Here is a 20,355-nt window from a genome sequence, read left to right on the forward strand (position 1 = left end):
CCTTGGTCATTCGCGAGCCTCGATTGTTCGTTGACAATTCCTCACGTTCGTGCTAAGCGGAGTTTCCTTTGGCGGCAACGCGTTCGCTCGTACTGGAACATCTTGAAACTGAACATGCACGTCATCTTCAAATTTTTAGTGGTGGCTCTTTGGACAAGGTCAGTGGATCTAGTGCAGCTGCTTTTCACATTCCCTCTTTGAAGTATGATTGGTCGGTTCGCTTCACTGCAGTCGTGTCCTCCACAACGGCCGAAAGCGTTGCCATTGAGGCAGCTCTCAAAAAGCTACGGTTTTGTACGCCTCAACCTGTTGTCATTCTTACAGATTCGAAATCCGCCCTTCAAAGGTTAGAGCACGGGTTCCCTACTGATGCCTTATCTCTAAGCTCCCTACGTTCGGTGCACAATCTCCATATCAAAGGCTTCTCCATACGATTCCAATGGGTGCCCTCGCACATAGGTATCGTAGGCAACGAGATGGCGGACAGCCTCGCCTATAGAGCGCTGTCTGGGAATCCATTGAGAAAGGTGCCTCAAGAGGACAAGAGACTCTTCAGAGAAGCGGTGTCGTGCCACTTCAGCTCTTTGTGGAGCTCACCTCATAAGCCATGTGTCACCAAGGGTCTCAAAAGAAACCAAGCCACTTTACTGCTCCGCATTCGCACGGGCTCTGCTCGTACCCCTGCGTGGATGTATGACTGGCCTGGCGTTGTCTCCATTATGTTCAACGTGTGGTGTGTGCGGTGACATAAAACATTACTTTATGTGCTGTACTCTGTATAACGCGGAAAGGAGTGTGTTATTCGGGTCCTTCAAGAAGACAGGAATTCCCCACAGTTCTCTTCAGGACATTGCTTTCCCGCGCGGGAACCAGTTAGATAGGAAGGAGGTTTCTCGCCTTCTTTTAAATTACCTGCAGGACACGGATTTGGCCTCCACATGGTGACCTTAGGAGTGACTATGTGTAGTTGTGAGGTCTGTGTCTGATTTATATGATTTATATGACACACACACACACACACACACACACACACACACACACACACACACACACACACACACACACACACACACACACACACACACACACACACACACACACACACACACACACACACACACACACACACACACACACACACACACACACACACACACACACACACACACACACACACACACACACACACACACACACACACACACACACACACACACACACACACACACACACACACACACACACACACACACACACACACACACACACACACACACACACACACACACACACACACACACACACACACACACACACACACACACACACACACACACACACACACACACACACACACACACACACACACACACACACACACACACACACACACACACACACACACACACACACACACACACACACACACACACACACACACACACACACACACACACACACACACACACACACACACACACACACACACACACACACACACACACACACACACACACACACACACACACACACACACACACACACACACACACACACACACACACACACACATTTTTTCTCTTTTTTTGCGCTTGGGTTGCCACGCGGCATAACTTCGGTATGAAATGAAATATAAGCATGCGGGTCCGTTTCATACGGATACTGCAACAGTAACACATTCTTTAAGTTGATTGTTTCTTTTAATTAGTATGCCTCTAAATGCATTGATGCCCAGGTTGACAATTTCCCAAAAGCATCGCCGTGGCAGGTCGGGATCATCATAGCAGGAACGTCAAATTCGTATTCTAGCCTGATATATCGAAAGCGGTGCCAGTCTTTGGGATTTATATTAAGTACACGAGAGTTCACTACTGCTCGGCTCAAAACTCGCAATTACAACGTGTCGCCTAAAATGAACAAGTAAAAAATGTTTTTGCTAGCGCATTTTAGATAATTGGCCTAATTGTCGTTGCACGTGCCCTGGCTCTTTTTCGTCCGCCTGTCGCTAGATAGTATGTAGCTACAAAAAACGGCAGAGGCCTAGATATATATCTTTTTCTACCCTGTATAAAAAAGTAAATAAAATAAAGGCATTATAAGTTCGTTTAACTCGCATTGCATGCTAGTCCGTTCTTTGTCCGGAGTTTCAGTTATCCTTGAAGGCTCGAAACGGAACACTCGGGTCTATTCTTCCGGCTGCTTTGACGAAGAACTCGCCGTTTCGAAGAGTCGGCCGCTGCCTTTTACGCTCAGCGCTCCCCGCGTAACGAAAGGAGGAACGGGCAGAACCAGAGATACAAAAGGCGGGACCCCCGAGCGGATCCAATTAGTTTTCTCCAACCCCCCCCCCCCTCGCCCGGCCTCAAGGCCCGCACGAGAGACGGTTTGCATGTCACTCCGGCTTATTCTTCTCTCTGGCCTCCCTTCTTCTTACTGCTTTTTTATGCAAGAACGTACTGTATGCTTGCGTTAGCATGAATGCGGCCCTGCACCTCTCCTTGGCTTCGCATAGGTGGCCTTTCTTCTTCGAGCTTGTCTGTGCGTGGGCCTGTGGCGCTTGAAGGAGACGGCTTGGTTATTCCTTCTTCACGTGTACTGCGCCTGTCTCCTAAACCCGCGCAGACTTGTGTAAGCTTGTGCTTGTCAATTAGGAAAAGGGCCGTACGCCTTATCTACCTCGTCAGCGTTGTGCGACCTCATCGTTTCGCCTGTAGACCCAAGCGTGCGGACGGATGATACGTTCCATCCGATAATACGAAACTGTACCTGAACGTGCTGTTAAAAACCGTATAGATTCCTTCTGAAATCACTACAGGGAACTCTGGCGCCGCGTGTGATCGTTCAGCAAGCGTGAGGTTTGATGGATTTTCGGTTTAATTTTCGTGTTTTGTGGATCCGGATGTGCGTGTGGCTTCGTTTATTCCCGTTTATTATCTGCTTTCACTGACCTAATTTTCCTTTGCCATGTACACTTTGCCATGTAGTGAATTAACCGTCGGTTTACTTATGCATATGGGATTTCAAAGAAGTGCGACGTCCATGCTAACGCATTTCTCTCCCTTTTACCGCTAAGTCGCCACTGGGTGTTTTTTTGTTTTCCTTTCTTTTTTTTTTCGCTGAGTTAATCTCAGTCGTCAGGAAAATCACCTTGTCATGCTAGACCCAGTCTTTACGTTCAGTATTCCACCCGAAACAAAGTCGTACGACATTACTTGCGCGCGCATGACTGAGAGGCTCGGGATGGCGTGGTTCACGCAACGTTATCTTCATAAGATGGGCCGCGAAACGCCCCCCCCCCCCCACCCTCCCAAACTCTCAGGAATGTGAAACTCCAGCGACGATTTCGCGCGTACTCTGAGAACCGCCCCGTGGTTGGTTACCGCACAGAACGACGACAGACGGCACTTAACGTTGCGCTGTCCCACTTCGGAGCAGCATAGTGGATTCTCGAACCGAATCGACTTTTCGATTTCGTATTTCGAATGCTCGCGGCACCCTTAATTGATACAGAACGGATCCTTACACATACTTGCCCCCCTCCCCAAACATGCTTCAGCGCGCCTCTTGAGCTCAACTGCGCTGCACGATCATTGCGAGATGGGCCTGCGGCAATGTCGGCGTTGCACAGGGCTCACGAACGCGCGGAGTTGTTACGAGCGTGCCATTAATTATTTCGCTCGCGCACTTCTCCGGGCGGACGACAGAATAGGTGCCAAGAGCTTGCGAAACGCGCACGTGTGTGGGGAAAGAAATAAAGAAAAAAAATAAAACCGGGAGCAAGCTCTGATGCGTGGATCTTGCTTGGCGCATGCCGCTCTCATCTTCCGCGTCCTGACACCGCGTATGTCCTTTATATTACACCCGTGCTGTTTGCTCCTGTGAATGTACGCAAACAACAGCAATAAATTGCTCTTTCGGTGTGCACTTTCGTACAAATCCTTAATTAAACGATGCCTCATCCCCGGCTGTAGTATAGTCATTTTGGAAGGCCAATTTTGTGCGCTTTTGTCCGCGTTGGTTTGGAGAAAGGCGTACATACATGTGGAGTTTGTGACGTTTAGGGAAGCGCTGACGCGAAGGTGTTGTTTAATATCCCCATTTGATCCTTGCTCCCCTGCGGCCGGATTGGGGATACAAGTTTGCGCCTACATAAATAGCTGGTGTTGCACTTTAATAGTTTCTTCGCGGGACTCCAGGGGCCGTGTGAGGCAATTACAACACGTCCTACATTTTCCGCTTTGGCGAGTGGCATCGCGTGCAACGTTGTGGAGAGACTACCAGGACTTTGTGCAATGGCTGTGTTCACACACAAAAATAATAAATAAATAAATAAATAAATAAATAAATAAATAAATAAATAAATAAATAAAAATAATTCGGTGTTCGTTATCTTTTTAAACAATCGCTTATGGGAAATTGTTCTTTATTTATGCTCACTAATGAATGTATAAAGTTTTACATTCCTTAAATATGAACGAACTGCGTTATTGGCTACTAATATGTTGTTTTAGATTCGAGGACGAAATACCACATCCGCGCTCTGTTTAGCCGGAGCAATATAAAGTTGTAACTTTGTGCAATATTTATAATTGTGCGTTTTCTCTTTTCGTATTTCCTTGTTAGAAACGATTTTCCGGCAATAATGGTTCGCTGGTATTATATACCACAAATAGAACGGGGTAACGCCTATATTTCGTGCTGTTTTCAGTATCCTATGTATGTCGAGAGCGTGTGTTTGTAAACTGCTACGTGCGATGCTTCGCAAACTACTTGGTCAAGTGAACAGTCAAGCGCTTTGCGCTTGGTCTGACCATAAAGCTTACCCTATTAGATATGAAGGCAACGATAAATTGAATTCAACTTTTAGATAGTTTTATTTCTCGTTGTTTTCCGTTTCGGGTTCTCATTTTTTTTTTTTGTAATTTCGAGCTCGTCCCGGCAACGCACGGAGTGCTACACTAATTCGATGACCGAATTTCTTTGCGTAACTACCACCGCGTTGCACGCCCAAGTATGAATCGAAGTATATACATATAATATATAGGAGGTGTGCGGAGAGATGTGGCGGTTTCACATCGCCCTGCGCACCTCCTAAAACTGCCACATCTCCCAGCGAACCTCTTAAAACCGCCACATTTCCCAGCGCACCTCCTAAAACGGCCACATTTCCCCGCGCGCCCCCTAAAACCGCCACATCTCCCCGCGCCCCCACCTCCTAAAACCGCCGCATCTCCCAGCGCACCTCCTAAAACCGTCACATATCCCCGCGCACCTCCTAAAACCGCCGCATCTCCCAGCGCACCTCCTAAAACCGCCGCGCCTGTCTTCTCTCTCGCTGCTGCAGGTACGACTACGGCTCGCTGATGGAGAACGCCACGTTCTGCCTGGTTCCCCGGGGCCGTCGGCTGGGCTCGTTCCGCTTCCTCGAGTCCCTGCAGGCGGGCTGCGTGCCCGTGCTTCTGGCCAACGGCTGGGAGCTGCCCTTCGGCGAGGCGCTGCGCTGGGAAGGGGCCGCGCTGCGCGCCGACGAGCGGCTCCTGCTCCAGGTGCCGGACACGCTGCGCTCGATGCCCCGGCGCCGCGTGCACGCCATGCGGCAGCGCAGCCAGCTCCTCTGGGAGACGTACTTCTCCTCGGTGGACAAGATCGTGCTCACCGTGCTCCAGGTGAGAGAGAGAGAACTGTCTGCCTCCTGCTCTCCCGCGCGATCGGAGCTGCGTCGGTCGTAGCGTCCGGCACGCGCCAAGTATACATAGAAAGGAAGGCGCTTCCCTGGCTGTATGAACCCCGAACCGGCGGGGTATAATAACGCACGCGATGGCCGCCATTTTGTAGCGAATTCGCTCGATTCTGTACGCCAGTCTTATCGTCCACTGTTCAGGGGCCGGCTGATCCCAGGGTTAACGCGCGCAGCGGAGCGTCGCTCTGACCACACTGACGAAGCGCGACAAGGAATGGCGTAAAAAAAAAGGGGGGAGGGGGGGCATCGCTACAAAAATCGCGGCCGAGTCGTCGAGTGTACCTTTCTCTACGGGCGTACTTACAGGTTTACGGCGAGACATTGTCAGCTATAGGAACCGAGCACAGCGCCTCCATGGTTGACGCCTGATGTTTTGGACGAAAGTTCGACAACGAGTGTTTCGACAAAGCTTATTGGAGCGGAGCGCATGCAGCGTGAACGTTTGCGGCACGTGATGCTTTGTCGCAACATTTTTCAACACGTGTCCACAGGTAGCGCACCTTGCGCGCTATAGGTTTAGTGGGGGTGGTTATAACGACGTGATCCGGTGTAATGGCAAAATTTGTATAGTGTATATATACATGCGCGACAAATGCCACGTACCGCGGCGATGGTGAAATGTTGTACGTGTCTCGGCAGAGATGGTGCTTAAAGAGAAAAACTGCCCGCGGGAACTGCAGAAGAATTGCAGTTCTCCTGCGCAAAAGCGCGCCTGCATGCAACATTTATTGCTTCAACTGGAGTGAAATCCTCAGAGGACACAGCGTAACGCATAATTGAAAAAGTAGCCTATCATATTCAAGCAGAGAGGATTCCACTCGAATTGACAAGCATATACCAGCTAGCCCATCAAGCTTCTCTCAACTGCGTTTGCCCTGAGAAGCGTCCATATAATATATCGTGGCCTGCAAGAAATGTCTCCATCGCGTGTCGTCCAAGTCAAAGCGCGTCTTGTTTTCCGTATGGTTATTCGCCGGGATAATTAAACCCACACCTGCAGCTATATACCGTCGTCACGAACACCAAGGTTTAAAAAAAAAAAAAAACGGTGACAACTTTAACGTGTACGCGTTTGAATCTACATTAAACGACGCTTTCGCGAAGTGTTTAAATTAATTTCTCTGGAAAGGGAGAAACGTGATTCGCGCAGCTTTATTTTATTTCCAACTACGCGCAACGCATAGACGGTTCGCATTATTGTGCCGTCGCAGAAGTTTTGCGTATAGGTCTGCTTCCCGCTAACACGCCAGTAACTAATTAGCTGCTCGTGTTACGCGCCGCGTTTCGCAGCATTTATATGGCGAATGTGTTGCCATAAGCCCGGCAAAGGCCTCCGCGTCTGGTATGTGCAAGGCCACAAAGGAGCTGGTGCGTTTCTTGAAATGCACCACCCTGTATGACCACCTGTAACTGACTAAGCGATGAGCGCTTGCGTGTGTAACAGTGCAAACTGTGAACTTTTTATGCGTTGCATATAGCAATCACTCAGTTCAGTCCTTGGGCGCGGCCGGGCAGCCACCATTGACCTTTAGCGCAACCACGTGACGTGACGTCACGACAGCCGGAGGAAAAAGCTGGGCCCCAACTCGCGCAATATGCAACGCATTCTTGGCTTAACCAAGCTAAGCCTGGCCATTTTTTTCTTGCTTCTCCTCTTTCAATGCCCTTCCCCAGTGCAGGGTAGCCTATACCGGGCTCAGCCTGGTTAACCTCCCTGCTTTTCCCCTACGACTCTCTCTCTTTCTTCTTGGCTTTTAAAATGCTCAGTCTTACACCCACGCTTCGCCATCCACGCGCCTTCTAAAGGCATCGCTTTAAAATGGAGCAACAGCGACAAAAGACTCAGGCTGCACGCGTACTTTTCCACGCGTATATCTAACGCGCGTCAAATGCGGCGCAGTATATATACACTTGCGTGTGAAGCGGAGTTGGCGATTTCGCAAGGTAGGTTTTTCGGAACGCTGAAATACACACGCACGCGCAAGTTAACACACAGAAAGAATGGCGAAATACTAAATTCCGCGAGATTCCCCGTTGACACTTTTCGTTGTTGTATTTTTCGCGCGCAACTTCGCGAGCATCATATATTGCACTGAGGGTTGCGGGGGACATATATATGCACCGCGTGGTTCGCATGCACGTGCACTACAACGATTAAGTGCAGGCACGCGCGCTCCTCTACAATTGCGTCGGCACAGGTCGGCACCTCTGAGCTTTTCTGACGCGCTTTCCCGTGCCCCCCCCCCCCCCCCCCCCCGGAACTCCTGTGAGCGACCGTTATACACCCAGCGTCTCACATGCTTCACCTCGCGCGTTTCGTGCTGTACTACAAGCCATAATACACATCTGGCTAAAACCCCTATAGCTCTGCATGTCGTGCTCTTCCCGGAGCGCGCGATGCGTCGGGAAAACAGCGGCGGCCAGTTTCGTCCGCATACCGTATATTTTTCCACGTGCACGTACGCACATTTCACGTCGTCGCAACTTTCGCACGGTGCTTTTTCGATTCTGTAAAACAAGCAATGAAAAGAAAGAAAACATCCAGGGGGACGGAGTGAGAGGAGGGAGAGAGGGAGGGAGTAGGTAGCGAGAGTACGTATACGTCGCGATGATCACGGGAATGGCGTTTCATTCGCCCAAATTGGCTCGCGACGTGTGGTGGGGGGGCATTAATTCCGGGCACGTCCGTCGTTCGTGAAGCTGCTGCTGCTCGTCGACTTTTGAACAAACCATAAAGCGGACGGACGGACGGGCGGACGGGACAGGAGCGAGGTGCGGTGCGGTGATGCACCGTCGACGCTGCAGGGGAATTGGGAAAGGGGCTATGTAGGGGTCGTTTCGTCGAGTTGCGTTGCTGTTACGACGACTGTCCTCTGGAGTCCACGGCCACCAACCGGTGGCGCACTTTGTCGTTCAGAACGCACGTGCAGCAGCAGCTTTTCTCATGACTACTGCTATTACTCTCTCTCTCTCTCTCTCTCTCTCTCTCTCTCTCTCTCTCTCTCTCTCTCTCTCTCTCTCTCTCTCTTTCTTTCTTTGCGCTTCGTCGCGTGTTAGGACAGCGATCCGTGCGGACGATGTGACTGACTTTTCTGTGACTGCTGCCAGCTCTCTCTCTTTTTTATTTTCTTGACGAACTGGGTTTTCCGACGACTTGTGAACTGCGGACGGCCCGCACCTATACTGTTAGTTACGTAACGCCAAAGTGTCGTCCTGATGTAGTCCCGTATACGGTGTTGCCGGCCGCGCCGTCGCGTTCTCCTTTGCGTAATTCGCGGCGTAAATTTTGCCATGGTGCACACATCACTACTGCATTGCGCGTGCGCGTATGTGTGACTTCGAACACATTGTAAAAAAAAAAAAAATGGCGGCCTCAATAAATAGCGCAACTGCCCAATACGACCAGGAGATTTCAGCGCTTCGTTTTGATTGCAGCGATACCAATCAACTTCGGTGCAGTGGACTCGATAGCTCCTGAGGTTCAGTTTGGTTTGGTTTTCCTTTAAAACTTCTCTCTCTCTCTCTCTCTCTCTCTCTCTCTCTCTCTCTCTCTGCCAAATTCACCTACGCTGTTTGCCGCAATCGCAAACTATAAATTGGCCAAGATTTTGGAATAGTTGACACCCCAGTGGCCGCGCTTCCTATATACATCGCTGCTAATTAAGAGCCACGATCACCCCGAACGAAACGCCCCCTAATCTATAGCGTCATCACAATATACACGTCTCGCCGCCGCTGAAAGCTGATGACCAACTTTTCACTTTACATCACCATTCCGTGGTAGCCTTGATATGCCTCCCGAACGCTAAGCGATATTGCAGGGGAAAAAAACATATATATTTTCTTTTAATTGTTTGAGTTTGTAACTTAACAGTGAGGGTGCCCATTACTTGGCCATGTACTTGGCCAGCCATGTAATTGGCTAATTAATACGTCTCGTTTCGGTTGAACGGTTCTGGCCGCTCCATGTGCCATTAAGCGCTACATCAGGCAAGACTGCGGCGTCGGTATCGTTATCGCGGTGGCCGACGCGACCCTTTCAACCGTGAATGCAAACTCGGACGCGTTCTACACTATAGGAACAGCTCTATTGATTTCTTCGATTTGCCATCGGCAAGCGCACAAGATAGAGTGCCGAAAAGCTGTGTCTCTCTCGTTCCAACGTGAATCGATTCGCTGTTATCTCTTACAACTGGCAGCAGAAGCAAGTTGTGTTCCGGCGAGATGGCTCAGTCTAATGTGGTCCAACGGTCATGTTGCAGTTGCTTTTGCGCCGGTGTAGATAAAAAAACTTGGTAGACGGGTTGGACCCCGACATTTCCTTTGACGTTGAAACACGGATATATCGTGCGAGCGCAGTATCAGTGTAACGCGGATGTCCCCATTCAGGTGCCAGTTGACTTTCGCTTTCTTTGGCTTTCGGGTGCATTATGTTAGCCTCTGCAACGCTGGAAATATTAGGCGCAGAAGAGTTTACCCCTGATACTTGTTTTGTAAGCGTGTGCGCTCGCTTCAGTATACATATTGATACGATCTCGACCGGTTGAGGTGGGTCTTGACCGCAGGAATCAGGAAGCGACGACGAAGCGAGACATCGCGATGATACAAAAAAATTGAAAACATTGTATTCCCTTCATTGGTACATGGTTGTGACTCTCACCCGAGTCTCGAGCGGTTTTCATTAACATGGGAGCCACGCGGACGGCCTTGAATAACCCCTTGCGGTCTTGCGGTTGTCGACGTCATCTTCGGGAGCCTGTGGAAGCATGAGTGCTTCCCTTTGTGTCAGCTCGGGGAATAAAAGGGGTGACGCTGTTTCGGAGAAGAGGGCAATTATGTTGACACGGGGACGCCCGCTTGAACGTTTATCGCACTTGACAGGTTGATGTCCAGACTTACCGTAACAGCCTTTTCTGGGACGAGGCAAATCATCTCGTCATATGGGAACGTACGCCTGAATGTCTCTCACACCCTACAGGTAGATCATAACAATAACAAGCAGAAATAATCACAGATGAGAGTAAACGCCTTGTTGCATCTGGGTCGCAAGCCCCAGGGTAGCGTTGGCCTGGCGGCCTGGGGCACAGCTGGAAGCATCCGAAGGTCCTGGCAAAGGATGAGTCGACTACTAACAGAACAACTTGTTTATTATAGCATCGCAAAAGAGCGGCCGTTCAGGTCGACCGAAGTGGAGAGACGGGAGAGCACGTTACTCGACGGAAGAAATCGGAGCCTCCCTCGGCGTCCGGGGCAGCTGCTTTTATACTCTCGGAGTCGAGGGCAAGAAGGAACGGCTTGCGAGAGGCGCCCGTGACGGCGGGGCACGGATACGCTGAGAGACACGTTGAGACAAGAAGTGACGCATCCGCCGGGCCGGCGTCGGTCAGACCTCCTCGCTTCATAGTTGGGGAGCTCCTCTCCCCGGCTGCCGCGCTTTGACAAGCGTGGGCACCAACATGCACACACACTCACACACACACACGAAGACACGTGGCATTGAAACATGCCTGGACGCGCTTGGCAGGAAGCGTTACGGAAGCGCTGAACAGGCCAAAATGTCCGCCGCTTTGAATGAAGCCCCGGCGTCCGTTGCATCCGCGCCGGCTATACCGCGCGTCGTCGCCCAGCCTCGTCGCCCAGCGCATTTCCGAATGGGAGTTTAATATACTCCATTCATATAGAGTTTTATTTAACTCCATCTATCAAAAGTTTTTATGGTGTTCAAATAGGAGTAAACATTACTTCATTTCTTGCAGGAGTTTTTTAGGTGTTCCAATCGGAGTGAATATCACTTCATGTTCAGTCTTTCAGTCTTACATTGTTCAGCTAATCGATTTCTAATTAATTTGCAAGTATGCTAAATGTGTTATTACTCAAATAACATTTAATTTCCCCCACAAATACGCTTTCCGTGGCCAGAAGAAATAAAGGCGAACATGTTCTGACTGTCCGTGATCCGGTGTAATCCTGGAAATCGTGAAATACTGCCACGTCGTCGAATTCTGTAATGGCGGCATTTTTAGCCAATCAGAGACGCCGTAGCAGCCGTCTGGGCCAACCACAGCGGACAAGATGGCGAACACGACAATATGGCGGAAGTTAACAATTTCCGAAACAGCACTCCGGAACGGTGTTCGGACTTTGCTAGGTTAAGAACCACGTTCGTAAAGACCGATTCTAGAATTACTTTGCTTGTTTGCTAGCTATATAGCCTGTAGCAGTTTGAAAAGCTTACTCTGCTCGTACCTCCTGTTCCGTTCCGAATAATTTTCTGTCCTTAAATGCGAATGAATTAATTGAATGAATTATGGGGTTTTACGTGCCAAAACCACTTTCTGATTATGAGGCACGCCGTAGTGGAGGACTCCGGAAATTTAGACCACCTGGGGTTCTTTAACGTGCGCCTAAATCTAAGCACACGGGTGTTTTCGCATTTCGCCCCCATCGAAATGCGGCGGCCGTGGCCGGGATTCGATCCCGCGACCTTGCGCTCAGCAGCCCAACACCATAGCCACTGAGCAACCACGGCGGGTTCCTTAAATGCGAAATATCCATTCACGAAACTGTTGGCAGAAGAAGCGCGGTGCCGATCAAGACTTAGTTCAGGCCGGTGCATAGAAGCATATAGGCGCTAACAAGTATGGCAAGAGAGCACGCGGAAGATGTTATAGCTCTTTTTGTCATAAAGGAGTGTGCCATACTGCATCCGGTGCAAACAGGCGGTCTGCCGAGAGGGAAATTAGAATAGGCAGCCCTAGTGTACCGTACACCGCCCGTGATGGGGAAGTACTTCGAAGTCCGAGAAGTACCCGGTGACACTTCTCACTCCTCCTTCGCGCTCTGTGCATCCGGTTGGGTAGCTGGCATCTCCATATCGTGATCCTCTCTTGGGTTACCGACGTGGGCTTGCTTATAGTAAACCAAACAGCTAGCTCTCGACATTGTACAGACCATATCGAAGCACCAGTGAGATGCCGCATTGCGCCCTCGCGATAGCTGCTCTTCGAGGACAGAAAAGTATAGTTAATACTTATTACAAACGACCCAGGCAGGGATGCGTACAGCTGTGCGCACTGCCAGCATAGCGCCGATCGGGCGCTGAATGTTTTGCTGAATTTGATTGTACTTTCTTTACCTTTTTTGTAAATGTCGATGACAATGACGTTCTTCAGACTGTTTGAGCATTCTTGCACACGTTGAATGCCTCCTATATATTGCATGATAGAGAACTAAAGTTGCTAGATGGTGGTGGTGGTAGTGCTACATTCTGGGTTAGGCTGGCTAAAGTTGGCTGGTCATGTCATGTCATGATCAGTTCATATCTTGTCTGGCTAGCGGCAAACACTATTGGCGGCGAGCTCCACCACTGGAAAAGCTGGCGCCACCGTCGGCGTTACGTGGCATGAGGGATCACGTGGACACAGCGGCCGCGTCGTCTGCTTCGGAAGCGCCGAAGCGAGCTGAAAACGAAAGTTTAAAGTCCTAGCTGCGCTGCGGTTCTGATTAAGTAGTGAGGTTTTCCCGCCTTTGGTGTCTGCTTGACAACATTTGAAATCACTATAATAGGTAGTGGCTGCCTTTGGAGGCGTGCAGCATTGTAGGCTACTGCTCGGTGCCGCAGTGCCGGACGTACGCAACGGAGCCCGGTGTCAGCCTTATTCACACGTAGCCGCAGGTCAAGAAGCTCCGTGAAGCTTGGCTCGCGAAACTTAGAACCGGCAAACAGCCATCGGCTACAACTCGGGTATGCAGCAAGCACAGACGCGAGAAATATTTCTGCTGCGACGCCGGGACTGCGATGTTCGGTGAGTAGCAGAAAACGCGCACTGAGACGTTCGCCCGCGCTCCCTGCCCGGCTAATGTCACCACGGTTTGGTCTATGAACTTGTTGATGCTAGACACTCGCAAGTTCACTGGAATGGAAAGGGAGTGTTAAGAAGCACATTAAATAAAGGCATGGCATATGGTCTTGTTTGTGTTATGAATTAACACACTGGATTACGAAAAAGTAGCAGCATGAAATCGCCCGCTGAGTACATACAGTGCGAAGCAACTTAAAAAAAAAAATATTGACACGTCCAAGAATCTAGAAGAAGAAAAAACATTGAATCGTCGCGACGGCACATCACAGTCGCCGTAGGTGTCGAAGCCCCTTGTTAAAACTAAATTGTGTTTGAACAGCTCTGATAAGGTCCACGCAACAATGGTTGCTTGTGGGCTGTTAAATGCTCATATGCTGCGGCCTAAAGCTCACGGCACGGCACGAAAACGCTCTCTTTAAAAGCGAAACATTGTGCGTGGACATGCATGCAGACGCGCAATCGGTCGCCGCTAACCCGTGTGACAGCTGCATGCATTGAGGCTTCGTTCTGTTATGCGCCATTTGGTTATACCGACTGCCCACTGTAAGAACATATTTCACATAGTTTGCGCTCAGCGATTGGCGACCTTTCAGACAAGAAGCTGGTTCGGGAGACTCCATCGCGGCGACCGCGCGCAGTGGCTTTCACTGTACGCATTGGGTAAAGAGATAACGTCTGTAAACGATTCCGTGCTTTCAGTCTGCCCAAGATTATTATTTCGACAGTAATAAAGTTCCCTCCTTTTGAGGTTACTTGCAGAAATCGACAGGAGGGCTGCCGCGTGGTGTTTTTATTAAGCACCGTAAGCCAAACCCATGAGGAGCGCGCAGCGTGATCCCTCATACTGCGCAAGGTAGGCGCTTCCGACAGATGGCGACTCCGTAAGTCCTCGCCGCCAATATATACTCTCGTAGTTTGTAGGCTTAGCGAATAGATTCCGCGATCGCGCATGCGCGTCGTCTGCTGAGCGTGCGACCGCGCGTTCCGTCATTACCAGATGCGCGGTGGTAGCGTACGAGACGACGCGCCACTGTTCAGAGGCCATGCGTCCGCTGAACGTACGCATGGCCTCTGAGATCGCGGAGGCCATGACTCACGCTACATGAGTGGACCAGCCGCTCGCCCGAGTGCTCTGCCTGCGTCGAGTGGCACGGGCTCTTGTGATCACGGTCATAAAGATTGCGACTGTGTATACGTCGACGGACGGTTTCATCGAGCAGCAGTCGGAGGATGCGTTTTCCCAGGGACCGCTCGAATATATATATATATATATATATATATATATATATATATTGCTGCTCTTTGTGTGTTTGTGGGAGGTGCTGCTCCGGCTTGTCGTCTTATAACACCACCTCTCTGCGGCCATGTGTGCGGCATCCTCCGTCGGCAAGACCTCGGAAGGAAACGCCGGGGAACAAACGAGCGGCGGCTTTCGGAAACTGCAGCTCCGTAAACTGGCGTTGACACGTGCCGTATGTCTGTGCAGCCGGGCTCGGCATAGAACTGCGCAGCGGTGCTAACGCTACGAAGTGTGCGGAAGCTGTCATTGGGGAGCTTGTATATTCGTGTGAGGCGGTTGAGATATGTACATTCGTTTGCGCGCTCTTGGAGCCTGTGCGTATATCGCCATCTCGGGTTTGCTGCAGGGCTGGAGTGTCGTCTGCTTCTGCGTGTTTTTAAGGCGGACTGCACTAGCAGACGACGACCAGACGATAATTTACGGGCCTTGGGCGCAGTTTGTTTATGGGAGCCTGCCAAATATCGCACTGTGCAGTGTGATATTTCCCCCCTTCCCCCCCCCCCCACCCAAGTGAAGCAAGCCGACAGTATGTTCCAACTTAGTAACGTTGGGATGTTCCACATCCGTAGCCACGGCTGTAGATCACGCTGCCAAAGTCTCCAACCACTAGATCTGCTATACGCATATACATTTAAAAAAAAAAGAAAGGAAACAATGTGGATGCCAGGACGGCCGTGGGCGGTAGCTCAATGATAAAAAGCACCGCTCGCGTAATGCCGGAGATGCGAGTTATGTCTTCCACTTGCGGCAGGTTGTTGTTTCGTTCGCTTTAGTTTAACTTCCCTATTATCTTTGCATTTAGATGTCTTTTTTTAATTATGTAATTCCCCCTGCGCTTTCTCTCACGTCGTTATGTGTGCTTCATGACGCGCTACGCGAGGCGTGATTTCGTGGCGAATCCGCCAGCGATATGACGCAAGGACGTCGTGCACGCAAGCAACAACGCCCGTGTCCCGTGGAATGGGGGCACGTTAAAGGTCCCCTGGTGGTCATAATTATTCCGGAGTCCTCCACTACGGCGCTCCTCATGACGAACTCGTGGTTCTGGCACGTAGGGCCCCAGAATTCAGTTCAATTCAACGCAGACGTCATGTATAGACCTGTCTGGTGTTGGGCAAGCGAGCTAGCTTAGCCGCGCACACCGCTCTCCGAGAAGAGACAAGTAAGCTCGTGTTTCTTTTTTTTTCTCTTCTTCTTCTTTTCCTTTTAAGGCCAGCCTCGTTAGGTTAGGTTAGGGTACGGTATGGTTGCACGCACGCAGGCAGATCGACGTATAGGTAGTCCGCCGGTGCATTTCCTGTATTCGTGATCGTCGTGTCTGCGCAACTTCCGAGAACGCTGCACCGTTTTCGCCAGACACGGCGGGGGCGTCTCGTCGCCGACTCACCCCTTACGCGCGAGTGGGGGTGAAAGTGAGGCGAGCGTCTTGGAATAGGGCTCTTCCTCTTCGCCAACGGCCGGGAGCCGCGGGCGAGGACTTCCTGCGGCTTACCTACCGCGCCCCCCGCTCGGTCTCCGGAGAGAGATTGAAAGGACACTAAAATCCGCGGCTTATGTCTGCCACACTTTGTTTTACTTGCCTCGCTGTCGCCTTCGCGCGGCCTTATCGACCTAGCTCTGCGGCTGCCCGGCCGCACCTCGACAGTCCTTGCGGGCGTTGTTGCGACGACGGTGCATGCAAAAGCCGCTTGCTGCTCGTCGCTGCTGTTTACTTTTTTATGTGCTGTAGCAATCTGGGACTGGTTGGTCGATCGTACCCTTGCGGAAAGTTCTTTTTTTTTTTTAGACAGTCTTTAGACATTGCTTTATGAGTGTATAAAAACTTTCTGTGGATACATCTTATAGATCAGTCCATAGACGCTCTGTGGACTTATAGTATTTTTCATTTTTATCCAGTATCGATTGGCTGTGAAATAAACTGCTTCTATAGACCAGTCCACACGCTAGTCTATGGACAATTCGTATAGACCAGTCTATATGCAGTTTTAGATATGTGGCCATTCCCTTTTTGTTAGTATCGTCAGCATTAATATCAAATGGACACAAAACCCCCGGCTTGTGTCTACTTCATTTAGTCTCCCTTGCTTCGATGTCGCCTTCGCTCGGCGTTATCGAACTCTGCGGCTACGCAGCCGTACCTTGGAGGTCGTGAGTGCCTGCTTGTATGCGTGCATGCGCATAGTGCTATGTCGGGGCTTGCGACGATGGGGCATACAATGTCCACTTTCTACGCATCGCTGCGTTCTTTTTAAGGCTGTGGACAGGTTCGCACAAGGCTCACCCTACGAGCGACGGTCGGGAAATGTCACGACACTCCTCCACTCTGCAACGCACAAAGGCGCTGCTGCGGCAGGGTTCGTCGACTCTCCCGAGACGGCGCAGAGAGAAGGCGCCGGAGTCGGATCGCCAACAAACGCGGGTCTATTAATAGTGCATGTGGCTGGGCGAGTCGGTCGTATATATACATCGTTAAGCAAGGTGCTACAGAATACAAACACGGGCGAGAAGAGCACAAGGTCGCGAGACTGCGCCTGTCCTTGTGCTCTTTTCGTCCATGTTTGCATGACGTATACAGCACAAGCTTACTTAACGGGTTTATTAACTCAAGATACGTCACAGTGCGACAGTCACGGCGCTTATACGGGCGAAGGCTCACCGCAAGGCCGATCGGGTACGCTCGCTCGCTCGCTTCGCTAGCTAGGGCTAACCGGGTAGCGGTCCACCAAGCGAGAACGAGAAGTTGCGAGAGCAAAGGTCCCACGTAACCAACTCGTTGCGGGCCTGTCTGCATGTGCCGCGACGATGAAGCAGATGAAGCGCTCAGCGGAAGAGAGCTCGGGTGCAGAGGGCGCCCGGGGGCCGCCACGTAAGCCACGTGCTCGGGAGACCAAGCTATAGACCAATCAGGGCGCTTCCCGGTGACGTAGGCTCGCGCGGCGACTCGACGTTGGGCGGGCGAAGCGCGGTTCGCGCGGGAAAATTAGCTCCGGCGCGCTAGCCGTGTCCGCCATTTTGATGTTGCCATATTTCTGACCCGCCGTAGTTGCTCAGTGGCTATGGTGTTAGGCTGCTGAGCACGAGGTCACGGGATCGAAGCCCGGCCGCGGCGGCCGCATTTCGGTGGGGGCGAAATGCGAAAACACCCGTGTACTTAGATTTAGGTGCACGTTAAAGAACCCCAGGTGGTCGAAATTTCCGGAGTCCTCCACTACGGCGTGCCTCATAATCAAAAAGTTTTGGCACGTAAAACCCCATAATTTAATTTTTTTGCCATATTCCGGCGGCTGCTCCCGGAGTTCGAGCGAGATTGGGGAGGCACTTCAATCCCCGCAAGGCACACTAAATTAAAACACCGAATAATTTTGGACTGATCATCATTCTCCCCATACTTCATTTTTGTTACTTAACTCTGTAATTCCCAAACAGTTTATTACTATATGTTATATATATTACCGGGACAGCATTATTCCTTCGTTATACAGGTTATTTCGTTGTAGAGGCGTTCATTTTATGTAGGCCTTCAACTGTATTCCTGCTTGTGGAGAGAGAGAGAAACACCTTTAATGAGCATAGCGATGGCTTGATTTGCAAAAGTGGTTCCTTCTTCATGGTACTCCATGCGCCGTCTTGCCTGCGACCGCCCTCTCACCAACGCGATCTGGTACGAGAGGCGGGAACTGGACAGCAGCGTGTACCACTGCTCTTGGGGTTGAGGGTAAGGGGGCTAGAGGAGGCAGGTCTGGATTTTGTTTGCAATTCATGACAATGTGCCGGAGTGTTCCTAGCTGTGAGTCGTATACCTTTCCGCCTTCATTACCACAGAAAGTTGGCCATAGTCAGACAACTTTCTGTGGCAATGAAGGGAAAGTATAAGTGCGCTCCTTAATATAGTCAAGCCTTCGTTCTCGTTTGCGTTAGCTTAAGCTGGCGAGAAAATTCACCGACCATTACCATGCTCCCTAATACGATCTTTAAATGCAGCGCGTGTTTTAATTTCACGATATAATTTCACGGCTGGCGCGGACAATCTGTCTCGTGCGGCACATTGCAAACGGAGCGAAGTGCGACGCGGTTGCGTCGCAAATCGGGAGACCGCGAGGGGCAGCGCCTGGGTGACGCGTGGGCGCGATTCACAGCAGCCGCCGCAGACAAACATCCCCTCATGCAGCGCTTTGTTTCCATATAGGGTATCGGCGGACGCGCTCGCTGCATGCTATCGGTGAACAGACAACGGCGCGCTACTCTCGCGCCATCTCGTAGTGGTAGTCGGTACTACGCATTTCTTATCGCTCACACCCTCCCCCTCCACTTTCCGCCTCATGGTTCCGCAGGACCCTCCTCATTTGCTTTCCTCCTCGCGCTCTCTTCGCTGTCGCCGCCTTCCACTCTCCTCCCGCTGCGCTCCGCGTTCGCTCTTTCATCCTTCGCTGTGTTCGTTCGCTCGGTTACGCCGAGGGACGCCGACGCTAAACGGAGGAACGGGCGTCTAAGGGCCGAGTTCTAAACTAAACGCAAGCATCATACTTGCAACAGCGAAATAATACAAGTATACCACTGAGTGTTAAATATGACTTAACTTTCCGCTCTTCTCTTTAAGCGTTTGGGCAAACGTGGAAAGCGTCGCACTGCTTAGTGCCTATGTTGTTGGGCTGCTGAACACGAGGTCGCGGGATCAAATCCCGGCCACGGCGGCCGCATTCCGATGGGTGCGAAATGCGAAAACAACCGTGTACTCAGATTTAAGTGCATGTTAAGGAAACCCAGGTGGTCCAAATTATTCCGGAGTCCCTCACTACGGCGTGTCTCAGAATCAGATCGTGGTCTTGGCACGTGAAACCCCATAATTTAACTTAATTTTAAAGCGTCGCACGAGGAACCTACTATACGTGAAATCAGCATCATTACCGAAGAGCAGAAAGCGGCTGTCAAACTGTGCCGGACTACTTGGCGCAGTAACACATGTGGCAGAAGCTCCCGTGGAAGTGAACGTGGCACATATGCATTTCGTCGCGAATGCTTATCAAAACGGCTGCCTATACCTTCGGTTCTGTGCATTGGATCCGCCACGCCGAAGTGATTGCCTCGGCACATCTCGAAGCATGTGCTATGCAGCGTACACTGCACGGTTCTCCGGGACAGTGCACAGCTCCGCGAGAGCGCTGTCGCAGCGCGGGCCCGGGCCCCCGCGTATATACGTTATGCGCGCTGTAGGCTCTCACGCTGTCGCCGTAACCCGTCGTCGGGAGCCGATTGAGAGAGTGGAGAGCGGGTCTCTCATGTCTTGGGACCCCCTCTCCCCCTGCTAAGAAAAAGCACTCGGGCGCCGCATTCCTGTCGTTTTGCGTGGCCGCATCTGTTTGCTGCCGCGCGTTCCTGCGCGATCGCTTTCCCTGTGCTCCTGCGTGCGCTGCGGGAAAAACGCCGATCTTGTTATTTCTTGTTGCTCGCTGGAT

At 51.0% G+C, this 20,355-nt stretch overlaps 1 protein-coding gene across 1 annotated transcript in view; it reads left to right on the plus strand.

Annotated features, from left to right (window-relative positions):
• Window positions 1-20,355, plus strand: part of ttv (exostosin glycosyltransferase 1 ttv) — a 185,183-nt gene that overhangs the window by 129,863 nt on the left and 34,965 nt on the right. Inside the window, exon 2 of the mRNA XM_075699699.1 lies at window positions 5,345-5,666. Coding sequence (XP_075555814.1) covers window positions 5,345-5,666 — 322 coding nt within the window. The remainder of the gene's footprint in view (window positions 1-5,344; window positions 5,667-20,355) is intronic.

This window comes from Dermacentor variabilis, chromosome 7 (assembly GCF_050947875.1).
Source record: "Dermacentor variabilis isolate Ectoservices chromosome 7, ASM5094787v1, whole genome shotgun sequence".
Classification (NCBI taxonomy): domain Eukaryota; kingdom Metazoa; phylum Arthropoda; class Arachnida; order Ixodida; family Ixodidae; genus Dermacentor; species Dermacentor variabilis.